At 39.5% G+C, this 26,522-nt stretch overlaps 1 protein-coding gene across 2 annotated transcripts in view; it reads left to right on the forward strand.

Annotated features, from left to right (window-relative positions):
• Adamts12 (ADAM metallopeptidase with thrombospondin type 1 motif, 12) overlaps positions 1–26,522 on the forward strand; it is a 294,742-nt gene that overhangs the window by 162,648 nt on the left and 105,572 nt on the right. For both annotated transcript variants that reach the window (XM_039101948.2, NM_001106420.4), the window contains exons 6-12: positions 1,302–1,426; positions 4,411–4,560; positions 18,524–18,667; positions 19,851–19,995; positions 21,126–21,218; positions 21,995–22,140; positions 26,301–26,470. In XM_039101948.2, coding sequence (XP_038957876.1) covers positions 1,302–1,426; positions 4,411–4,560; positions 18,524–18,667; positions 19,851–19,995; positions 21,126–21,218; positions 21,995–22,140; positions 26,301–26,470 — 973 coding nt within the window. The remainder of the gene's footprint in view (positions 1–1,301; positions 1,427–4,410; positions 4,561–18,523; positions 18,668–19,850; positions 19,996–21,125; positions 21,219–21,994; positions 22,141–26,300; positions 26,471–26,522) is intronic.

Genomic DNA, 26,522 nt, shown 5'->3' on the forward strand with positions numbered 1-26,522 from the left:
TTGTGTCTTCTATTGACCTGTACTTACTCATGGCCTCTTCTTTCCCATTTCTTACCAAGTTGTTTTCCTGCTACCCAGAGATATTAATTTTAAAAGTTATCTTTCCTTCAATGAATTGCCTTTTTACCTTTGCCAAACAAACAAACAAGCAAACCAAAACAAGAACCGTTAAGTACGTTTAGGAGGATCCAATTTTCTTTCTTTCTATTGATCTGTGTCTAACCATACCCCTACATCACACTGTCATGGTTATGAACCTATATAGTAAACCTTAGAATTGAATGCAACTAATTAGCAGAGTTTCTTTTCTGAGATTTCTTTTTATCAACCTAAGGGCTGTGTATTTCATGTACATTTTATGATGACCTTAAATATGTCATTAAATATTCATTTAACATGAATTGCCACAAAGCTGCAGTCTTTGTGTTTGTGCATCTGTTTGAAAGACGGAATCGTCACTAGATTGAATCTTTGATTCCATAAACATCAGTTTGCTTATTTACCTCTTTAATTTGTTATATCTACATTTTGACATTTTCAGGATACAAATTCTGTGAATAGCTGGTAGTTTTATTACTGAGTATTTCACTGTTTTTAAAAAACCATAAACACTACTGTGAAATTGTTTAAAAGTAGTGGGTGATCTAGCATCCTGTATAATGGAGGCAGAGCCAAGACACCTTTTCTGTGAGGCTGATGACTGCTGCAAGCATAGTGTCACTAGGAATCTCAATGCATCTAAGCTGAGAGACTTTCATCTAGTTCTTCACATCTCTAAGATTTAATTCCCTTTAATTATAAAATGAACATAATGATGTTTTGTTGCTGATAACACTGAGTAGATGTGAAATTAAATGAGGTAACATGTGAGAGAATCCAGCATCCAGCTTCACAGATATCTTATAAGAAATGGAAGCTTGTGGAAAATGTATTCATTTACTATTAGAAATGAGGGGGGCTGCTTTGCAACTGTAGTGGCTTAGGATGCACAAATCCCATGGAAATAGAACTTCAATTAGTGTGGGTCTTTGTTATATTTCAAATCTATGGTTAAAGGCTACTTGATATGGTCACAATTTCTGTCCTAAGGTTCCCCATTTAAGTCTTTTTCATAAAATTAGGGGGTGACAGTATTCAGAGCAGAGTGTCATTCCAAAGGGAATATACTGGCCTCTGCTATCTATCTTCCAAATACCTGGGGCACCCATCCCGAGTTCATCCCCTGTGAAGCACTTCTGGGGACTATAAGCTGGATTGCAGAGAGATCGTTCATGCCAAGTCTCTTTCTCTTCTTTTTCCAGCAAGGATTGAAAATAGTTCACCATGCAGAGAAGACACTGTCCAGCTTCTGCAAGTGGCAGAAGAGCATCAATCCCAAGAGTGACCTCAACCCTGTCCATCATGATGTGGCTGTCCTTATCACCAGGTAGCTCAGAGGCTTTGTGGAAAGATGGGTAACTGGCCAAGGAAGGCTAGTGGCTGAAAGTCTTGTCAGGTGTTCACTCTCCTGGGATTCTCACTATTTTTTGCTGCTCTCGGTCATTTGTGAAAGCAGCAATTATGATCTTTGAGCCCCTTGCTGGCTCATACCATGGAGAGGGCATGTTAGTAAGCTTGTTAATATGATAGAGCTCTCCTTTCTTAAAGACTACATCTGTTGGCAAACAAGTCTCTTTTACTATCCTAACAAAGATTTTTGTCTTTTAACCTGTTCTTTTTGTACCAAGAAATCTATTTCAAATCCTTGATTGAAGACTTCTATAATCTTCAGCCGGTGAACTTTCCAATTCTTTTATTTCTATTTCATCTTCTCCTCTACAACTTACAAGATGCAATAGGACAGGAACTTACCTGTTCTAACCTACTCCTGACTGATGAAGGATACAGTGCACACATCCTTCTTGGAGTAAGCAGAGTGATCTAACTATCCCTATATCCTTTCTACCCTCATAATTTTAATATGAAGATATAGTGCAATAGTATGTCACTTATCTAGTATTAGTGAGGCCCTCAGTTCAGCCCACAGCATTGTAAAGATATGATTTTGTTGTGAGTACAGATGGATCTTTTGGTACTATAAAAAATCCAAATTTTCAAGATCCAAAACTATGAAAAGCTAATGAATTTTCCTAATCAATTCAAAATCTTTGAAATATGTTATTAGTCACTGGCTCAGTAAATATTTATTGACTTACTGCTATAGGTTTTTTTTATAATAAGGAATCAGATAATAAGAGAGACTAGTTCTTACTAAGCAGTTTAGGTGAAATTAGAGAATCTGAAAATCTAGGGATGTGTAATAAAAGAGACCTGCTTTTACTGCTAAGGAGAACAAGAATTTGTGTACTTAATATTCTACATCATACAAACCTACCCCACATGGGACTACTGGTCAACCTGACATACAGTATATTCTAGGAATCCACTGCTACTGATTTATACCCAAAGCTTTTCTTGGAACAGATTTGCATATAACTATGTTTTAGTACTTTCACTCAAAAGCAGGATACTGATAGTTGAAGTATCAGTTAAGAGTAAGGCAGACATATGTATTACATATGATTTCTTATCATCTTCTACATTAGGATGGTCCTATCAAATTGTCAGGGCTACTCTTCTGGGTGGCCTGTTTTTCACAGTACACCACATTCCAAGGGCCTTAAGTTTTTAACCTTAGGACTTACTATTTGGGCTTGACAATTCTTTGTTGTAGAAGCTTTTTCTGTGCATAATATGTAGTTTCTGATCTTTACTCATGAGAACAGTATCCCATACACACAACTTATTAGAAAAAAATCTATTTCCAGACTTTATCAAAAGTCCCTTAGGAAAGAAGTAAGATCAAAATCATTTTTTACTCCTCACCCTAAGCAAACCAACACTGACAAATTCTGGACTGAAAAAATTAGCTAAGAGGAGGGAGGAATGGCTGTGAGACTACGTTTTACCACTAACGGACCATTCTGAGACCCACATTGGCAGTGTGCTGTAGAATTACATTCAGTACAGGGTAGATTTGTAAGAATATACTACATGTATGTTCCACATACACTGCCTTCCAAAACAAAGTTTCTTGTATATGTCTTCAGGGTGTGATAGAGATAAAGTCAATCATTTGCAATGCAAAGTTCCTTGACCCCAATAATCATACTTTCCAATTCCTTTGTTATCTCTCATTTCCCCCTTCTTTAATTCTAAGCACTCAGTATGTACTCCATAAAAATTATGTAACAGATGCAAGTGTCCTTTCATATCAAGCTGAGACTATTAATAGATGAGCAATGGGTGTCATACACATTTTCCTCAACAGGTTCCCAAAGATCTGCACTTTTAGAAAACACAATAAAAAGCATACCCTGCAGCCAAGGTTGTAGTTTATTTTGCTAGAGACCACGTGATCTATCTCTATAACACTCAACCCTCCAACAGAAGCTGACAATGAACATATGACTTATATTTAGGGTGGCTCTGAAAGATGGATGCTTCCCTTGCTCCCTAGCCCTACCCACTGCCATTTAGGGAACTAAAATCTAACAGGTTCTCCAAGTGTGGATTTTTCTATTACCCAAAAGACATGAAAAGCAAGAGACCATTTGTTGCTGTAGATGATGCCCAGGCAAAACCCAAGAGCTAATAGCCTTTGCAGCTGAACTCTGGAATCAAAAGTCTTCTGCTTGAAGAAGGTCTAAAGACTAATTAATGAGTCTCTCAAAACTCTTCTCAGTGATTGAAATAACCTGTCTAGAATCTGAGAGCACGCTTTTATTCTTGAAAAGCTGAACTTTTTTTCTGAGATCCTAGGAATCTTTCCTTCCCTTTTTCTAGCTAATTCCTGGTGAAAGGGGGGAGTTTAGATGTCACAGTACACATGTTATATGCACTTACATGAATACACATGTGCAAATGTGAAAGTTCTATTAGTGGAGTGTGACTAGATAGATAATTGATTTGCTCTCTTTGTTGGAGAGTGGGAGAAATTGCATTTTTTGTGGAAAAGAAAAAAAAATGAGTTTTGAGAGTAGACCTCAGAAAGACCAAAGGGGGTTTCATGTTTGAAAAGAAAATTGCTAATTATCTCTTCCATATTCAAAGTTCAAATTAACTTTTATTGTCAGTGAGGTCTTTTGTTGGCCTAATCATATTAGTCTCCCAAGATGATGAGCAAAAACCACTCAAAATAAAATGCTTTACATATCTCCCAAATGTTTGAAGTCTGAAAAATTCAGTTAATTAACAGATAAAATGGGAACAAATTCAATGAACTCAAAGCTGATCCCTGGTTCCACATGGACTTTATTTCAGAGCACACTCTAAAGACACAAAGACAGCAATTTATACAGATGGATTTTTATAGAAGTTTTCTCAAACGTTTCATGGAGTTGTTTAAACATCTCTGTTCTCTGCTTTCAGAAAGGACATCTGTGCTGGTGTCAATCGCCCTTGTGAGACTCTGGGGCTGTCCCAGCTGTCAGGAATGTGCCAGCCTCACAGGAGCTGTAACATCAACGAAGACTCCGGTCTCCCCCTGGCTTTCACCATTGCGCATGAACTTGGGCACAGGTAAAGGTTAAAGCAGCAGAAATCCACTTTCCAAGTTCATGGGACAGTAGCCCTGAAGGAAGTAGAAAGCAGTTTAAACTGAGTGTCACAAGATTGAGTTTGCGTGTGGCACAGGCTTGCCCACATGACTTCTGTACTTTCATCCTAGAGATGTAGGAATAATGGTATATTTCACAATCTTCATCTTTACCACTTATAGCTATTATATATTAGAATCAGCTAGACTCCCTAAAAAAGGCAAGGTTTATCCATTTTTTGCGGGGAGGAGGTTGTTTAAGACACAGTCTCGCTGGATAGCCCACAGTGGCCTCAAACTCAAAGCTGTTTAACTCATTCTAGCTTCCAGTTCATTATAGTTCTCCTGTCTCTGCTTCCCAAATGCTAGAATTATAGGCATGTATCTCTATATCTATCTTGGAATAATAATTTTTATTAGTTTATTTATTTACTTTATATTCCAATCAGAGCTTCCCCTCCCTCATCTCCTCCTAGTCCACCCTCTCACCTCCTCCCTCTCCCCTTCCCCTTCCCCTTCTATTCAGAGAAGTGGAGGCTTCCCAACCTGTCTTGACATAGTTGACCACGGGAAAACATATAGAAACAACTACCCTGAGCCCATAGGGGCTCACAGGGATTAAATAACCAACCAGAGAGCATGCCCTCCTACATATACGTAACAGACAAAATTATTTTTTTATGTTTACTAATATTACTTCCCTTTATTGGTTAAAAACTCTTTGGGAAAAATAGAGACCTAAATCATCTTCAGCCCCTATATAATTTCACAATAGCAGCCATGTTTGTTCCAAAGTGTCAAACAATGATTCAGGGATGGCATGCTATGATAGTTATTCTTTCTTGTCAATATGACTGGATTTAGAATCACCATGGCAATATCTCAGAGTGTCTGTGAGATGTTTCCAGAAAGTATTAATTCAAGAGCAAAGATCCACTCTGAACGTTGGCAGCCCCATCCCATACAGTCTCTGTGACTCGATACAAAGGGTAAAGTGAGCTGAGCAGCGGCACCCATTTAGCGCCACTTCACAGATACAGGTGCAAGTGATCAGCTGCCTCATGCTCCTGCCGCCATGCCTTTCCCGTCATGGTCTTCAAACTATGACTCAAACTAAATGCCTCCATCTCCATATTGCTCCTCTCAGGTACTTGTAACAGCAATGAGTAAAGTAATAATAATAATAATAATAATAATAATAATAATAATAATAATCAGACCTTCTGTTGATATCCTTGTGATGAGGGACTGTAGTTTTGAACTGTAAGCCAAAGTGAAACCACTCTTGTTTGAGTTGCTTTTGTCAGAGCATTTTATTACAACAGCAGAAGGGAAAGACAGGCATATGTGCCCTAAGTGGGGTGGTTATTGTTAATATTCCTTCCACGTAGGATGAAACTTCTAGCAAAACATTTTAAAAGAATTTAGAGTCTGAACAACATGTCCTATCTTTCCAGAGGACAGGGAATGAGCAAAATATCTGATTTCCAGAGATTTAGCTACAGTGGGACCTGAAAAAATAAAGGGCCTTTATAGAATTGAAGAGATTTTTCTTGGGAGATCATCATGAGGAATAACTTGACTGGCCAGTGGTAGGGCATTACAGGGTAACTGGCAGGGAGTTTTAGAGCCTCTACTAAAGGAATTTACTGACTAGAAGTTGAAATTCTGCCTGGATTTTAAACTATATAAAATATTGTTTCTAGTTAAGGAAAACAACAACATCCTTTAATCTGATTATAGTTGGTATGCTGGTGGAATGATAATATTAATGTCACTAAAAAGATACAAATTTTACATTTTGAGCTCCTTTTTATACCATTGGACTTTTCATTGTGCTACAGGGGATCTCAGCAGTCAGATGACCTAGACACTATTGTTAGCCCGCCAGTTAGTTACACACCAGTTAGAGCATTCAAGTTACTTCAAAAAAAATGTTTTGACTAGATGTGTCACATGAAGTCAGGTTTGCGAATGTTTGAGTGAAGGCCTGATAAAGAGTCTAGATTTGCGAGACTTCAAAGTCTCCCATAGGGAAAGATCTTAGCTTATTATGGCTTTGTTTATCAGTGTATGTGCTAACCACAAGTGAAAGAGCGTTGTCTAACTGGAGACATGAAGTGAGGCCTTCCATAAACAGTTAAACCACCCCTTCTCCTGCACGGTTTTCCATCCACTCCACTATTTCTATGGGGATCCCCTTTCTATAAAGAAGAACAAACACAGGGCATGCTCAGTGTAGCACTAGAAAAGAGTCAGAATTGGGAATAACCCTAAAGACTATTATATCAGGTGAGGCCTCTCCTCTCACCTGGACTCTGGTCTGGGCTCACTCACCATGATCTCATAAAGCAGATAACTTTGCAAAATAATTTTACCTGCACAACAAGGCCAGAGCATTTGCCCATGATTGGAGAAGGTGAATGCTTTCTCTGACTTTTCCACCAGTCAGTAGTATGGCCCCAGACAGTTTCTTTTGTCTTGCTACACTTAACTCTGTCTGTTAAATGAATCGGCAGCACCAGGCAAAATCTTAGATCCTATGATTTCTTGAATTTGCACTTTACAGCCCCAGTGGCAAGTGGAGTATCTTTTAATATCTTTGGTTGCCAAAAACTCACAGACAGAGAACATAGAGGACTTCTTGTAATTAAATCATGATTGTGATCTGGAGGTGCTACAACAAAATGCTAATCGTGAAAAAACAAGCAACAATCTTGGTCTTAGAAAAATGAAAGCTATTCACAGGCCTCCTCAATCCTGCTATGTAGGGTGATGAAGTTCATGAAGCCTCCCAAGGAACCATCGGTGTAATAGCACCTTCTGGTAAGTGAATATAGAAAGTCAAGCTGAGAAGTAATTGCTTAAAGCCTTCTTAGCAACCATATATCCAATGTGAAGGAAGGTTGAGAAGATGTAGCTCAATAATAGGAAAGTGCAAATATTCTTTGTGCTTAAAGAAAGGATCTATTGCATTCCCAAGGTCAATATGGCATGTGAAGGGAAGCCTAAGTCAGTCTTCCAACAGCAGCTTTGCCCCAGTTCTGAGGCAGTCATTGGTTACAACTAGCTAGACATATGTCTGACACCTTTATGAGGAAGGTTGTACATGTTTACTGTACTGCTCATCAGAAATGGTGGCCTGCTTAGCAGACTGAACTGGTTACTGTCTGAATTAGTTTGCTATTGTACTAACATGGATTAAACTTGACGCTAGCTCAGAGCTGGTCAGCGCGTTTGGAAATTGAACTCAGGGATTCTGTATCCAGTGCTTGTACTGCTGGTGATGCTCTCTTCCATATTCTACAGGGAAAATGAGGGTCTTGCTCTAAATGAATCTTTGTAAAAAAAAGTCTTGTGAAACAAAAGACCACCTGATGGGGGATCTAGGGAGTGCAGTCAAGCAGGAACTGACTGGAGATGAAGAATTGAGAGGAAATACTTGGAAAGTAAATACCAACGGAGAAAAATAGTGAGGGGAGAGGAAGTTGTACCAGATCAATCACCTTAGTTTTTTCTGGACTTTAATTCCATGGGGGAAACTCTCAAAAAAGTGTGCTTTAGAGTTATTCCACACAAGAAGAAGAAAAATCTGAAACATTTTACATAAAATATCCTTAAATCATTTGTCAAATATTGTTTCTGGGGGACTGTATTTCTTCTAAGTCCCAGCATAGTAGGAAAAGGCAGGGCATTCTCATGTGACCTTGAGGAAAGCTCTCAGAAAACCTGTGCAAGTACTGCCATTTAAAACCTGTGAAGATTCTAAGAGATGGAAGGAAGCTAGGATTAGAACCACAAAGACCAAAAGATGACAGTAAATTTTCTTTGTTTCTCACATTTCAGGCTCAAGGGTAATAAAGCCAGCAACCTGAAAATAGATGCAAAATCTCAGTGCCAATAAACCTATTCTCTTTCTCTAAAGGACTCTGAAAGGCATTCTATAATGAGACAGAAAAACATTAGACAGTAATTCATTTACTATAGCTTAGCTAAATTTTATGGGGAAGGGATGTAGTGGCCTTATGCCTCCTTGTGCTGGCAAAGTCTAAGAAGGAAACTTAGACTTTCATTCACTTGATAAAATAAAGAAGCAGTCAATACCCAGCATTTGGGCAGTGCCACAAAGGAAGGCCTCACAGATTCCTGGAGACTCTGATTCCTGCAGGGCAGCAGGGAGTGCTCCTCTTACTACAGACATGTGGTAGAAGTGCAGGCCTTGTGGGTAACAGGAAATTCTTCTTGCTTCAGGCCCTTAGCAAGAGTCTCTCCCTTAGAACTCAGGTATCCATTCTCATTCACTCACTGTCCCCCTCCCGGTCACCCTCCACAGTCCTTCCCCTATCCTCCTCCCCTTCTCCTCTGAGCAGGTTGAGAAGATGTAGCTCGATAATAGTAAAGTGCAAATACTCTTTGTGCTTAAAGAAAGGATCCGTTGTATTCCCAAGGTCAATATGGCATGTGAAGAGAAGCCTCCCCTCCCCCTGTGTCCTCTTACCCTGCCACTTCAAGTCTCTGGAAGTCTAGGCACTCCGTCTCCCACTGAGGCCAGACAAGGCAGCCCAGCTAGAGAAAGCATCCCATTTACAGGCAACTACTTTCGGGATAGGCCCGCTCCAGTATGGGACCCACAGGAAGACCAAACTCCACATCTGCTACATATGTGCAGGGAGACCTGGGTGCATCCCATGCTTACTATCTGGTTGGTGGATTCGACTCTGAGAGCTTCAAGGGTCCAGGTTAGCTGACTCTGTTGGTCTTCCTGTGGAGTTCCTATCTCCTTCCGGCCCTCAATCCTTGCTCCCCCTACCCCAATTCTACCATAAGACTCCCAAGCTCTATCCAATGTTTGGCTGTGGGTCTTTGCATCTCTTGGAGTCAGCTGACAGGTGGGCCTCCTAGAGGCCAACTTGCTCCTATCTGCAAGCATAACAGAGTATCATTAATAGTGTTAGGGATTGGTGCTTGCCCATGGGATGCGTCTTAAGTTGGGCCGGTTATTGGTTGGTCATTCCCTTAGTGTCTGCTTCGTCTCCCGTGCATATCCCTGCTTCATATCCCTTCTTGTACACAGGATAATTTGGGGGTTGAAGGTTTTGAAGGTGGATTGGTGTCTCTTTTTCTCTACTGGGGTTCCTGCCTGGCAACAGAAAGTGGCCTCTTCAAGTTCCATATTCCCAATGTAGTGAGTTACAACTAAGGTCACTGCCATTGATTCTTGGGTGCCTCCCTTACCCCAGGTTTCTGTCTGGTGGCTAGATGGCCATGAAAATGAATGGAAATCATGATTTCTTTTTATTAATATTTTGTTTTTTATGTAGATGTGTATTTTGTCTGCATGTATGTCTGTGTCCACATGCATGCCTGATCCCATAAAGTCCAGAAGAGAGCCTCAAATCTACTTCGACTGGAATTATACATTGGGAGCTGCCTTGTGGGTGCTGGGAATCTCACCTGTGTTCTCTGGAAGAAAAGCTAGCAGTCTTAACTGCTGGGCCACATCTCTAGCCCCAGTTTTTAAAATGCTTAGAAATGAAGATAAGCTTCTTAATTTGATAAAGCATATCTACAAAACAATTTACAGTTAATATTGTACTTAATAATGAATGACTATATAAATTCGTTCTAACTTCAGAAGAAGGTAACTATGCCATTCTCATCAGATTTATTCAAGATAATATATAATAACATTTTAGTGGATGTGAAAAAGCAAGAAAAATGAGGAAAAAAGGAAGAAATAAAAATCATCGTATTTGATATAGGATTGTTTTATGAATAGAGAATGCCAGGGAATTTACACACATATAAAAAGTAAAATACATGAGTTCATTAAAATGATGAGATAAGGCATAAACATTAGAAAGGAATCACAATACTATTTCCTAGAGCAAATGGACACCGAGACTGTATGTTTAATCCCATTGCACGGTCACCTTACCTTTGATTCTGGGTTTCTGGACTTTAGAACTTTGGGAGAATGGATTTCTCTTACTAAGTTACTAAGGTTTCAGTAATTCTTTTGGATTCCCCAGGAAAATAATACAGTGTGTCATAAAAAGGGATAAAATCTAGAATATAAAGAAAACTTTCAAAAACTCAACCATTCAACAATATGAAATGGAGGTTAAAGGATGATATAAAGGTGGAAATTTTAAGGATGCAGGGCAGTGATGTGTGGGAGAGGAAGAAACAGGGACAGGGGTCGGGGTAGGGGTTGACCAAAACCCACAAGATATAAAAATGCCATATGAAAACCTGCTATTTCCAAGTAAAAAATAAATAAAATAGCAATGAAAAAGAATAATAAATAGTCAAACTGCCCCAAGCTCATTCATTCAGTCAAAACAAATTGTCTAGACAATTTGATATCTGTAAAGACTCAAATAAATTACATATATTACATATAAAAGAAAGAAATGAAAATGGCCAGAATAGATCAATTGACATTTCACCAAAAGAATACACAGATGTGAAATCAACATTAGAATAATATGGTTATTATCATTAGTTACAGAGAAATGCAAATTAAAGCCATAGCAGTGTATTAGTATACTCCTACGGAAATGACTAGTAAATATTAATGATAATAAGGAACAAATATGAGCGATGACACCTAATACTAGTGAGGACGCAGAGGAAGTCTTATTTGCTGCTAGTAGAAATATGGAGTATACCGAGCACTCTGCAAAACGCTTGGGCAGGCTGTTTAAAACGAAGCCCACAATTACCATATGACCCAGCAGCTATTTTCCCGGGTTTTCATCTGGAAAATAAAAATGAAAAATTGTGCTCACATAAAAGGTTGTTCATGAATGTTTATGAAAGCTTAGATCCAAATTGGAAATGAACCTGGTGGCATTTGAACCCGCCAAGATGAATGCTTGAGAACCTGATGAATACCCGTAGTTAGCAAGAGGAGGATGAACTACTAATTCATGCAACAACCTCAATACATCTCTAAAGAAAGGTGATTAGTGAAGGATCGCGCCTGTCATTCCATTTATACAGCACTGTAGAAACAGAACTGTACAAGCAGAGAAACAGAATTGTACGAAAGGAAGACAGAATTAAAAGGGAAGAGGTAGGTGATTGGTTGCCCCATACAGTGGTCAGCCCTGAAATCGTGTACATACCAGTATCACTGCATGAAGTGAGCAGATTGGATGTACATATTTAGAAATATATATATATATATATATATATATATATATATATATATATATATATATATATATCAACAGTTAGAGGGAAAGAATCCAGAGTGAACATGATGGGTACATGGGTTAGGGGGAAAAGGAGAAGGAGAAAAATTATGCAATTATATTTTTGTTGTTGTAAAAATATATAAATAAAATGTATAGTTGTCTTTTACCCCGCTAGGTCCGGCACCTCAGTGCCCCAAGATATCTGCTAGATATCTTGGCAGAAACACATCCCAACTCCATAGCGGCCCAGTGTCTCTTGCCACCACACACTTTCCTACACTCAAACCATCACATAAAAGAACACACAACACAATAACCTTTGACCCTAATGGTAAGATATAATTGCCCACTTAAACATACAAAGCCCGGTACCATCCATCCCTTAGGAACATTAATAACAACCTGTAAATACACAGAACAGAATCTTAACATCACCTGCCATGGCTTCTCACATTCTCCTCTCTTCCTTTCTCCTCTAGTCTCCTCCTCTTCCTTCAAACTTCTCTCCCGCCCATCCTTCCTTCTCCTCCAATGACAGGCCTCCTTCTATTCTGTACCTGCCTCACCTGTACTTTACAAATTCAATGGGGAGGTTCTGGTGAAGTCACCTGATTCCTGAGTACGTGACTAGGCAGCTGTCTTGGGGCAGTAGAATTAGCATCAAAATACAGATAACTTCAGGGCAAACCACAACATATTTTAATTTCAAGAATAAAAATATTATTAATTTCAGAGTTGTCACATGAGGGTTTCTGTGGTAATAAAAATATACTGCTTTTTCTGTGTTTAACATCAGTAATCTGATCTGGATGTTATGTTATTATTATCTTGCAAGATATGCTTATTGAGAGAAAGCAGGTGATGCACATCTCTGTGCATTGTTCTGTATTACATCACCAGAATAGCAACCTCACTATAGTCTATTAAAAAATATTAACAAAAATACCTTACTGTTTCTTAGAGACTTTCTGGTTACATTCCTGGCTGTGTTTAATGTATAATGTAAGACAGTAAGACAGACAGTAAAACAATGTGGTGTACTGGTAGCACCTTAGAGTTTACTAATCAGCTGTATCTAATATTTAACACCACTTTGCTTAGATCTGTTGGCAAGTTAGCAAAAAAAAAAAAGGAAACAATCCTAAAATCCTCTTTGAAAACTAGCATCTTCTGCTCCCTAGATACTCTTCCTCCTCCTCCTCTTCCTCCTCCTCCTCTTCCTCCTCCTCTTCCTCCTCCTCCTCTTCCTCCTCCTCTTCCTCCTCCTCCTCTTCCTCCTCCTCTTCCTCCTCCTCTTCCTCCTCCTCCTCTTCCTCCTCCTCTTCCTCCTCCTCCTCTTCCTCCTCCTCCTCCTCCTCCTCCTCCTCTTCCTCCTCCTCTTCCTCCTCCTCTTCCTCCTCCTCTTCCTCCTCCTCTTCCTCCTCCTCCTCCTCCTCCTCCTCCTCCTCCTCCTCCTCCTCTTCCTCCTCCTCCTCTTCCTCCTCCTCCTCTTCCTTCTCCTTCTTTTCCTTCCTCTGTCTCTGGGTCTCTGTATTAGTCCTGCTTGTGTTTGTAAAGTTTAGTTCTATTGTTTTTTAAATTGATATGTTATATTTCCCACCCCGTCCTCTGCTCTGCAATTCTTCCCCTATTTATGAGCCTCCTCCCACATTTTCCTCCCAATGTCATGTGCTCTGTCTTCCTTTTTAACCCGCTGAGTCCACCTACTGCTGCCTGAATGTGCATGAATGCAGGACCACATTGCTGGAACACAAGGAACCTTTCAGGAACTGTGTTTCTGAAGAATACTGACTCCCCTTTCCTCAGCAGCCTTCTGTTGCCAAGAGCTTCTCAGTTACATGTGTGTCTACACCACCCCCATTCTCACAATCCATGCAAATATTTTGGCTGGCTTAGTGTTGCACAGGTCTTGTGCATGAGATCAGAGCTGCTGAGAGTTCACACGTAAAATGGCCCTGTCATATCCAAAAAACATTTCACAGCAGACATCCACTACTTCCGGTTCTTCTAATCTTTCCATTCTCTTTTCTGCAATGGTCCCTTAGTTTCAGAGTGAAGGGATGTGGTATAGATGCTCTATTTTGAGCTGAGTACTCCATTGTCTTTTCATCTGTGCATGTTGACCCATTGTGGATTTGTATACTAATTCCCATTCCATCTACTGCAAAAGGATATTTCCTTAATGAGAGTTAGGAAATGGACTGTGGATATAAAGATAAGAACTTAGGTGACAGGTAATTCTATGTCCATTTAACAGGAAATAGTATTAGGTTCTCCCCTAGGGCCTATTCCCTAGTCATCCCAGTTAACAGTGCCAAGTATAAGTTCTGTCGTATAGAGTGGGTTTTCAATCCAATCAGAAAGTGTTGGTTATGCCTAGAGCATCCACATCACTGTTGCACCAATGGGCATAGCTTGCCAGGCCAGTTGTTATTGTAGCTTGCAGCTCACAGTTAAGTAAATTGTTCAATAATGTATCCCTTCAATTGTGTAATTAGAAGCCATGAAAATTAGATAGTAGGAATAAAGCTCGCAGGTTAGAACCAGCTTGATTTCTTCATGCTCTATGATTCCAATATGTGGCATCTTTAGCAGAAGAGTCTTACCATCCAGTTCTGGGGGTGTTCTAGAACAGTGCTACTAGCCTATCACTTGGGGGGAATCTGAGAGACTTGTGAAGAAGTAACCCATACCTAGACTGGGGTTTTTATTTAATAGTCTGTAGTTTAGGGGAGAAGGATTATCCCTCTGTTATAGAATAACTCTTTAATTTCCTTTTGTAAACATATATTACATGCTTCAGGAAGTCCCTACCTTAATAAGTCTCCACATAGCATTTCAAAGATTTCCCATGTTAGTTATCCCTCTTCATATTCCCTCCCCTCTCCTGGCTTCCTACCCCCATCCCATTTAACCTCTCCTGTCCCATAATCTTTCTTTCCACTGCCATTATATCTGTGTTCTATCAACCTTCTCTTGAAATCCCCCATGCCCTCTTAGTCGTTCCATGACTTTATGGATAGTAAGCCTAAATGTCTATGAACTATTGTATGGATAATCAAAATTTACATGTACACAACAGACTATTATTCAACTACAAAGAAGATAAGATTTAGAGGCAAATAGATGGAGCTAGTAATAATCACTCAGACTCAACTGAGACCCAGAAAGAGAAAATGCCGAATATTCTTTCTCATATGTAGGTGCAGTGTATGAAATTTGGCTTTGTGTGTTTAAAGTAGATTATCCATAAAATATTTTTCTCTTCAGTAATTCAAACACAATGGTTACACACACACACACACACACACACACACACACACACACACACACACACACACTGTTTCAATATCATCACTCCAGCTTCCAGATTGTAATCTATTTCATTTATGGAATGTTCCCTCTAAATGTTCATACCTAGTATTTTCTGAAAGACTTGAAAAAAATTTATATTTTCACTTTCACGGCTTATGTTCTCTTCGAGTTCCATAAAATGAATAAACATTACGAGTTAAAGAGAAGATGTGCCTCACAAAGTACTAGTGAGACCCAAGTAAGTGCTTATGTTCAAGGCTACTTCAGCCTATAATTTAGTCAACCCGCTTTAAAGGAATTGAAACAATGAAGACCTCTCTTCCCCCAAATAGGCTAACCTGGCAAGCCTAGGGATTGTTCCAGAAGTACACTGTGCCTACTCTAAACTACTGTTTGACTTCTACCCCAGATGGCTTCTTGGAGATTAATGGCTCCATCACTTGGAGATTAATGGCTACATCCCCATGTGTTCTCACCCTTCAGTATTATTGACTCACTGCTCCCATATGACGACTCCACCAGCTATGTTTCATAGCACCTCTTTCATTTCATAAAACAAGAATAGAGATCAAGAGGAAGTTATGTAATGTGCAAAAGATGTCAGAAAACAAAAACGAGATCCTGGTGAGAACATCTACATTTAAAGTATAGAACGGCCAGTAACTAGGAGCATGATGTCAGTAACTAGCAACCAATAATGTCAGCAGGAATAGATCAAGTGGATTGTGAGTTCCAGTTAGACTGGGCTCCAATAGAAAGATTCTATTTCAGAAACAAATGGCTTAAAATGTAGTTCTGTAGTTGAGTGCTTTCCTAGCATGTACAAGATTCAGGCTTCAGTACTTAGAAAATATGAAAAAAGTAAACTTCAGGCATATATTTTTGTACATTAGAATACCCTCTGCTAGGATGGCCTTGTGAAGGTTCATTCCCCAGTGTAGGGGAATGCCAGGGCAGGGAGGTGGGAAGAGGTGGGTTGCGGAACACCCTCATAGAAGCGGGGGGGGGGGGTGCAGAATAGGGGATTTCCAGAGGGGAATCCAGGAAAGAGGATAACATTTGAAATGTAAATAAAGAAAATATCCAATAAAACAAACAAAGAATTCTCTCTGCTGAAAAGATCATCCTTTGAGACAGGGGTGTTGCTCAGTTGGTAAAATGCTTAATTAACAGCATGAAGTCCTCAGTTTGATCCTAGGACTGCATGAACCAAGCATGCAGGCACAGACCTGGAATTCCAGCACCTAGGAGTAGAGGTACCTGAGCCACAAGGTCAAGGGCATCTTTAGCAAAATAGCAAGTTGGGGGGCGTCCAGAGCTGTGTAAGACCCTGCCTCAAAATTACCTTCTCTGTGAATGTCTTTTGATTGTTGCTCGTAGTATGGTGTGTGCCTTAGCTACTGATACATGACCTTGTACAGCAAGCACTTCAAGAGCTGGGAGGGACTAATGGGGAGCAGCCTGGAGAAGCCTGTATAGGAGACTTTTACCCGATCTCACTTCCTTTGTAAACGGATGGTGAAAGCTTTGCTAACTAATTCTGTGGTTCCTTTATGAGTTTTATATTCATAGAATGTGATTTAAGTTTGGAAGTACATTTCTAATACTGTAATACATAAAACACAAGAAAACCTCTAAATCCCCCAAAGTCTATTCTGTGCATGAGTTGCTAATACCAATTGTATTCTATTAAAGTTAAATGTAAGTTTCTCAGTCACGTGAATGAGAGGAGTAAAAAGTTATGCTTTCCCTTGGTCCTGCTAAGACTGAACCCCCAGTGAACGTGATTGTTGGGGGGAGGGCGGTAATGGGGGGAGGGTGGGGAGGGGAACACCCATAAAGAAGGGGAGGGGGAGGAATTAGGGGGATGTTTGCCTGGAAACCGGGAAAGGGAATAACACTCGAAATGTAAATAAGAAACACTCAAGTTAATAAAAAAAAATGTTAAAAAAAAAAGTTATGCTTTCCTGATTTCAGAACAGAACTTTAAGCTAATAGCTTTGGGCTCTAACGGTTTCATAACCAGACTTTCATGGGAACAAAATTTTGTAGGAACCTAAGAAGGTGTCTTGGGATGGTCCTGAGGACATTGCTTGGAAACAGAAAAGTCTGGGTCAGTTTATTTCCTACATACCCTCTGGCATTGCAGGCAGTTACATATTATGGTCCTTAGGAGCTGTCTTCCTGGTCAACCATAACAGTATACCAGGGAACAGATAAATGAGCTGAAAACACACAGATACCCATTTAAGGCAAGAAGATGTATGTATGTCTTTTGACCTGTAAAATTATTCTTTAAAAGAAGGACTTTAAACTGGAATACTATTTTTGCATTGTACACATGTGTGTGCATACATGTGTGTGCACCAATGTACATTGTAAATGTATGTGTAAGCATGTACGCACATGTGTGTGGACACCAGAGGTAAATACTGGGTTAACTACACCTTCCTCATCCATTTGTTCTCCACTTTATTTTTTTAAAGACATGATCTCTCAGAGGTCTAGAGCTCAACTTGCAGGCCAGTGTGGTGGTTGACCAGTAAGCACCAGCACTCTTCCCCAGTACCGGGATCATCGGTTCTGGCTTTTTACACCATTTTTAGGGGAGTGGGGGGATAGAATAATGTTTTTATGCTTGAGTTTACCAACTTTGCTTTACTGAGACATATTCCCAGACCTAGAAAAATTATTTTTCAAGGTTAAATGTGTTGTCACTTATGAATCTCTTGTTATAGACCAGCCCTTGCTAAATGGCGTTCGAATCTTTCCTCACTCAGATCCTAGCACTATCATGACTACCAATTTTCTAGGAAAAAACAAAAAGAAGGCAAGTTGCAGTTATTCAAATGTCATCTAACTTCAGAGCTCAAGTTCAGTCCAGAATCTCTACCTTCAAATCCTCTGATCTCAACCACTGAACTGCGAGGCCTCCCCACTGGGTTGGCCTTGGAAACCTGTTGAAGTGGAATAAAGAAATCCATTCTTCCGTGTCTGAGCCTGGGCCAATGTCTCCCTGAGACTGCTTTCCTGCTTCCTCTTGAATGAAAGGGAGAAGGGAAACTCGATTTGTTGATTCTGGGATTGTTTCAGTAGAGAAGGCGAGTGTAGTGGGGTGTGCTTTACCCTTCTGACTTCAGAATATAAGGAGCCAGACTGAGTGCTTTAGGCTTTCTGCCAAGCACAAGTTTGTTTTTAATTCTCCATATGGCTCTTGTGGTTATGTAATTGAGGTTAAGGGCATGCCTCTCATCTTCCCTGAACTTCTGAGTCCAAAATTAGCTACGTCCTTCCAACTTCTAAGTCTCACTTTGGAAACAGCTCCTTAGGAACAAAAGTGGCTTCCTATGCTTTTAATCACTTTGGCAAGCCTGTGAGTTTCTCCTGTTTAATGCCCGTCTGCTTCTGTTCTTCTGTTTTGGGTCAGCTTCGGCATCCAACATGATGGGAAGGAAAATGACTGTGAGCCCGTGGGCAGACACCCATACATCATGTCCCAACAAATTCAGTATGACCCAACTCCACTGACATGGTCGAAATGCAGCAAGGAGTACATCACTCGCTTCTTGGAGTAAGTGAAGTCCCTTTCATGACAGCCTCCCTTGGGTCTCTAAGTCAGACGTGTCGATGAGTTTTCCACAGAGAAATTAATGCCTGGGAAAGACTCAGTTTCATTTTCCAGTCTATAGTGTCATGGTGGCATCAAATGGATGCCCTCTTTGCTTTCTTTCTGACTACTGTTCCTATCTACAGGCAAGTGCGCAACCTGCTTTTTACATTCAAGTGTTGCCTCAGTCAGGGTTTTACTGCTGTACACAGACACTATGACCAAGACAACTTTTATAAAGGACAACATTTAATTGGGGCTGGCTTACAGGTTCAGTAGTTCATTCCATTATCATCAAGGCGAGAACATGGCAGCATCCAGGTAGGCATGGTGCAGGAGGAGCGGAGAGTTCTACAGCTTGTTCCAAAGGCAAACAGAAGACTAACTTCCAGGCAGCTAGGATGAAGGTCTTAAAACCCACGCCCACAATGAGACATGCCCTCCAACAAGCCCACACCTCCTAATAGTGACATTCCCTGGGCCAAGCATATTTAAACCACTACTGTTTCAAATTAAGTTCTTGGAGACTGACAGGTCAGAAATGTTCAGTCAAGCCTGTTAACAATAATATCATGATTGTCCATTGCCCCATGGTCCTGTGTTTTATTTTTTTGTTTTTATTACCTTGACACAAACAAGATTTATGTCGGAAGAAAAACCTCAATTGAGAAGATGTCTCCAACAGATTTCCTTTAGGCTGTAGTCCATTTTCTTGACTACTGACTGATGTGCCGAGCTGTTTAAGAAAGCAGGCAGAGCAAGCTATGAGGAGTGAACCAGTACCAAGCACTTCTCCATGGTTTCTGCTTCAGTCTCTGCTGCCTGGTTTCTGTCTTGGCTTCCCTCACTTATTGTCTGTTACCTGGAAATACAAGAAGCAATAGGAACATTGGTCTTTATCACAGCCACAGAAACCTAACTAGGACACCTACTATTTGTATTTCCTAGATAACAACTAAACTTTTTCTGTTGAATGTGATTCGCATTTCCTTTTATTAACTTTCTTCCAAGGCCCAGGGGGTTCCCTTGCTTATAAGAATAAGGCTGTCTGGAAGGATGAGGAGTAAACTGCTAGGATGAAAATGTCTGTTGGATGATGGGAGAGATCCATATGCAACTGATCTGGTTTTGGTTGATTTGTTTACAGCCGAGGCAGGGGGTTCTGTCTTGATGACGTCCCCAGAAAGAAAGGCTTAAAGTCCAATGTCATTGCCCCTGGAGTGATTTATGATGTTCATCACCAGTGCCAGCTCCAATACGGCCCAAATGCTACATTCTGCCAGGAAGTGGAAGTGAGTTCTGGACTTCTTGATGCCTTCAGGGGGTCTGTGCAGGGCCTGAGATCTGCAGTGTGCTGGAGAAAGCATGGAAAACGCTTGGAAACTGGAGGATCAGGCCCAGAACTGAAAGATATATTTGAAATTACTTATATTTATGTAAATCTTTGATTCCACTTTCTTGGGGTTGTGTGGAGCCACAAATTCTATACAGCATGGAGGCAGTTCCATGGTGATTTATAGAGTTCATAGTATTTAACACCTATAAGCTCCATAGCAGTCAATCTAATCCCTAAAATTGCCCCTATTTCCTATTTGATTGAAGAGTAGGAGATCCCCCGGTAGGAATAAGATTCATCTCCAGTCAGTCTTCTTTATTTCCAATATGTAGTCGATAAGTCAAGTTTTGACATTGTGCTCTTGTGTAATTAACATCTCTGTCTTGCCTTCTTCATTAGCACCACTGTGTTTATTCTGTTTGTCTTTTTTGATATTCAAATTGCTATTCTTATCTTAAAAGCATAAATACAATCATGCTGCTATTCTGTTCTTAGAGTCACTACTATCCATTGGATGCAATTCTAACTCCCTATGTCATATTCTTTTACAATTTGGACCCTGTCTACTCTAGAATACTTTATATATGGTAGATTGATGATAGATAGATAGATAGATAGATAGATAGATAGATAGATAGATACATACATACATACATACATACATACATACATACATACATACATACATAGACAGACAGATAGATACATAGATACATACATAGACAGACAGACAGACAAATAGATACATAGATGCATATATAGATACATACTAGATAGCTAGATAGCTAGATAGATAGATAGATAGATAGATAGATAGATAGATAGACAGATGATAAATATATGACAGACAGATGGATATGAACAACCAGTATGACGTATAGCTGGCAAAGATTTTTTTTCCATTCTGTATGTCTCTTCACTTTCTCATAGTTTCTTTGGCTGTGGAGAAACTTTTTCTGCAACCCTATTGGTCAATTCTTGGTGCATGCTATCTTTTTATCTTCTAAGTTACTAGGTCTTTTTCAGATATGCTTCCATGCAGGATTTGAAAATACAACAGAATGCAAACTCTCCTTTGTTTTCCAGAATGTTTGCCAGACACTGTGGTGCTCAGTGAAAGGCTTCTGTCGCTCTAAGCTGGATGCTGCTGCAGATGGGACACGTTGTGGTGAGAAGAAGGTGATGTGTTGTTGGTCTGAGAAAGAAAGGTGGGAGGGCAGTTGGCCTGAAGTTCTTGGAAAGAGGTAGGAAGAAGGCGCTGGGGGATGTGAGGAGCACCCAATGGCACTCACAGAGTCAGACCAGACACTGGAAACATATCTCCTTCTCCGTTCTAGCCATTGCTGGGACGATGAGAAAGGACTCAGAACTATGCTTAGTCCCTGAGAAAGGACTTTACCTGCAGAGCATCAGGCCCGTCTTCTGAGGAACTTCTGTAGGGTTTCTAGTTTCTTCTGAATGTGCTATCAACTTTCATTTTAGATATTCCTCCCTCAATATTGAAGATTGAAAAGCTCAGGCAAGTGGCCCCCAAAACATCAGATTGGGTCCATTTATAATCCTCCTTCTTGATGTCTGGCGTAACTGAATATTTTAAAGCTCTTTCTATTTTCCTAAGCAGAAAAGTCTTAAATCCACAACTCACAGACATTAGATCTCCTCTAGACTGCAGGAGGGTATGGTGACTCATGCTGACCCGTTAAGTGGGTTGTGTCATCGTGGGTATAGGAGTTTGGCACCATCTGTCCCTGAGTTTACAGTGCCTGATAAATCTGATTCTAGAAACCCAATTTATCTGAAGAGGCTCTCTAAACCCTTTTCTATGTGGCCCCTTTTGTATTGCCATAGAAAGTCTTCTGTCTTGGAAAGGATTGGGTTTAGACTTAGAAAGTCTTTGGCCCAGCTTCCTACAGAATCTTCCTGACACATGTACTCCCTATCACATTTCTTTGCAGTGGTGTATGGCTGGAAAGTGTATCACAGTGGGGAAGAAACCAGAGAGCATCCCTGGAGGCTGGGGACGCTGGTCACCCTGGTCACACTGTTCGAGGACATGTGGGGCAGGAGCTCAGAGCGCAGAGAGGCTCTGCAACAACCCAGAGTAAGGCCTGGCCTGAGCACTTGCTATCTTCTTGTCTCTAAATGCTAGGATGCTATTCTTGAATGGCATGACACCATTCTTGAAGGTTTCTGAGGAAGAGTTGATCAATTCTCTTAGACAGAAAGACCCAGCAGGTTCACACAGGGCGAAAAAATGTACTTCTTTTTCAATGTTTTAACTTGGCATTGGAGTCCTAATAACATCTAAGTAAGTTTACTCCTTCATTTTGGTAGAGCAAAGGAAACTTCTTTTAAATGAGGAAACAAATTTCTTTGTATGTGAAACTCTCCAGGGGCTTATGCAATTAAATCCTTCCAGATAACTGTGCTCTCTCAGTACAAAGTAAATTAGTAAAACTCAGTTGATATGATTATAGCTAGATTTCAATCACAATGAAAATACAATTACATAAGAGTATTCAACCCTTTTATAACTATAAAATTGGCCATGGACGTTTTTGGAGTAAATTATTGTTAAAGTTCTAGCAACATATCTTTATGAATCTAATCTTAGGGTTCCATGTGTCCTATGTAGGGTTTCATAATTCAATTTCCCTTTTTAATCCAATGTTTATTTTTTCACATAGTAATCTTATATTGTTACATATGTGTGTAAGTTAAGTTTATATTGTCATGTTTATAGATAGATTGCATTCTTGGTTTCATTACTTCCTCATATACAAGTTTCTAAGTATACATTCTTTGAGGATGCATTTGATGCTGCTCAGAAGTGGGGATGGGACTAAGCTCATTTTCCTAGAGTTGTCTTTGCTGTGAAGAATAAAAACTACATTTTAAAAGACAAGTGATAAAAGTGGCTACAAGGCCTTTCAGTATCTAAGTTCCAAATCTTAACCTTCTCCTTTTATTAATAAGCATAGTACTATATGTAAATCATATATGTGCATGTGTTTTATATATACATACAATTTGCTATATATAAAATTTTTCCTGAGGATTTTAAAATTATGTGTAGCTTAATATAATACCTATGATATTATAAATTATAAATAAACACTATTTATAAGGTCATCACTTATACATGTAAGTATTTGTTTGAGGGAGGATGATGTAATTGTCTTAAAATTCTGCCTTTTGATAAAATTCTATTATTTTAAAAAGAAATTCAGCAGCAGGAATGTCTTACACAGTACTTTATTTACAAAGCAGATTCTTATCAGTTTGGTCAGAAATGTGCTTTTAGAGATCAGGAAATATAGGCAATAAGTTGTGGTATGTATAGAGGCACCACTCCCTAACCTTGGGAAGCTGTTTAATAACCTATAGTCTTTAGAGAATGGATGGTCTCTCTGAGGAACTGAAGAATGGTTCCCTAGCTCAGCATTAGAGGACATAATGTCCTAGTGCCCATCTCCAGGACTGCAATTTCTTAGCCTCCTTGGGTGAGTAATGACATCTAATTCCAAAACTCATTTTCTTGACTTCTTTGAGACCACTGTTAATGGTAATTTGTGTATAAAGATCTCCGTGATTCCAGTCACAAAGTCAGGTCAGTGTATGAGTTAACTACCCACTTATGCTGAAGACTGTAGCCTTCTTCAACCACACTTACTATGCAATTGTATGTGTGTGTTTTTTAAATGTATTCTTCTGTCGATACCTTTCCTGACCTTATCTTTGACATTGGTCACGTGAGACCAACTATAGGGATAGTGAAACACTGGCACATCTTGGCTCAGATGAGACTCTTGGTAATATTTGTTTGAGGAAAATGAGATGGACAGGTGCCAAGTCACAGAGTCTCTGTCATTGAATGCAGACTAGCATTCAGAAGGTAAGGGTAATTCTTAGTACCTCCTACAAAGAAGAGACAAATGAAAAAGCCTGCTATGTGAGCTGCTCTGAGCTCTCAAGTTGCACTATGAAAAATGGGGAGCAGGTAGAGTAAGTCTCACAAATATCAAAGAGAATAAGAATACAACTAAGACTGGCAGGATTGTCCCTCAGGGCTGCCAATCAGCTGAGACAGAACATGGATAAGAACTCAGGCCGCAGATTAGAAGACATGACTCAAACCTTGGCTTTGCTGCTATTAGCTGGGAAATGCACTTCTTGTCCCTAGCATATAGTTGCATCTGTCCTGTTCATGTATCCTATCTTCAGCCTTTTCTCTGAGACTGTTCTCTTGGTCTATCCCTTCCAAGAACTCATTCTGGTCAACTTTGCTTCCATGTAATGCTCTACCTTATCCAAACCCTTGTTGTACTCATAGACACACCTACTTAGTTGCTATCCTAAATTTTCTCACTTCTGTGCAGTTTTTAAGGGCTGGAGAGATGGCAAGACTTACAACCAAAAGTTACTTTAATAGTTTAACAAAATTGTAAAATTTCAAGGAAGCATAGGACTTATGTTGACTTTGTACTGATGCTTTCTTCCCCATAGCATCTGTTGAGAACATCATTATATTTCAGTGTTGGTTGCTTTGTATTCATAATGCCTAAAGAGTCTACTGTGCCTTCAGTCCTAATAATGCACTAACCACAACTTTTTAAATATTTATATGCATTATCTCATTGAGCCGTGAAAATTATTGTAAAACAACGATTAGCATGCTCACTTCACAATCACAATAACAAACAACTGGAGCTCAGAAAAATAAGATAACTTGTTTAGATTCATCTAACTACTAGAAAGTCAAGTTGATACAAGCTCCAGTCTTTGGACCCATGATGTTACACTGCGGTGATAGTCATAATATCTCTCTTGGGTACAATAAGGTGCAAGTAAGAAGGCATGATGAGTCACTGGAGAACCTTCAATGTGATCTATCAGCTGTCCTCTGCTTCTTTCTGATCTGATATACTGCTCTCCCATATACATGATACTGAGTGAGAAATTCTTATATCCTCACATTAGTTTACGTCTCTATGACCATAAGATGTCGTTGTACTCACAGTAATATACAAATTCTATAAAGGAATTAGAACTTGAACTGAGTCATTAAAGAACCATCTTCAGAAAAAGGCCAGTAAATACAGTTAGAACATGAAGTGTCTTTTAAAAGGAGAAAGAGATCACTTGTGGTTGGCATCCAGAGGGGATTTATGATGCAGGCAGCATTTATTTGCTCCTCAAAGAAAGACAGCATATAGACGTGGAAAGACTTAAAAATAAGGAAGTCCATTCAGGGGCATGGGAAAACACTAGGGAGTAAGAAGCATATACAAAAACTATGCAAGACTTGACAGAGTCACTTACCACAGAACCATGAAAGCCTGGAGTGCCAATCACAAGAACTTAGACTTGATTGACATTTTTAGGCACTGGGTTACATTCAAAAATCTTTTAAACAAGAAACTAACATATTTAAGATAATCTAATAGTATACATTGTGCACAGGGGGTTGAATTTTTTTAATTGGCATAGGGAACATAAGAATGAAGATAATGATCAGACTGCTTTTATAGCTGTGTAACTGAGAAAGAAAAAACACGTATAAAAATGCAGCCGGGTAGGTTGGACATGGTAGTGAATGCTTTAATCTCAGCACTCAGAAGGTGAAGGCAGAGAGATCTCTGTAAGATTGAGACCAGCATGGTCAACCTAGCACCTAGCATGGTCACTCCCAGCCAGGAGTGCATAACAAGATACTGTCTCAAGAACAAACAAATAAATGCGAACAACTGGTAGCCAGATCCAAGATTGGCCAAGTATGGATGATTCTGCAATGTAACCATTGTTATTTGCTAAGAACAAATCAGAAAGGGAATACATCGTGAAAGTAAAATTTTTCTATTTTCTTCAGATACTTTTTCTGGTGATTTTGCCATTCAAAACATATATTCCATAATAATTCTATAAGTCTATAATATTCTAGAATTCTATAATAATGTATATAAAATTTAATAGAAATCCATATTTCTATTAAAATATAAATCATTTAAAATGAGTATTCATTTAATTAAAGCAGGCATATACATGTATATAATGTTAAAATAGGGACCAAAAGAAAAAAAAGGCTGATAAGAAACATATACAGCCCCAAACATATGAAATTAGATTGATTTATCTGTTTCTTAAGTCAGAAACAGGCATGTTTTGATAAGGAATAGCCATGACTAGGTGGCAAGGGATTTTAAAAGGAAATTGTTGACTTCTTGGGAAATGTAAAGAACAGCTTGTCTCTTTCATCTATAGACCAAAGTTTGGAGGGAAATACTGCACCGGAGAAAGAAAACGCTATCGCTTATGCAATGTCCACCCCTGCCGCTCAGACACTCCAACTTTCCGACAGATGCAGTGCAGTGAATTTGACACAGTCCCCTACAAAAACCAATTCTACCGCTGGTTCCCAGTGTTTAATCCAGGTAAGGGACCCTAAATGTGCATCTCAGGTCTGCAGTTTCTCAGAAGCCCTGC

This window comes from Rattus norvegicus, chromosome 2, assembly GCF_036323735.1.
Source record: "Rattus norvegicus strain BN/NHsdMcwi chromosome 2, GRCr8, whole genome shotgun sequence".
Classification (NCBI taxonomy): Eukaryota; Metazoa; Chordata; class Mammalia; order Rodentia; family Muridae; genus Rattus; species Rattus norvegicus.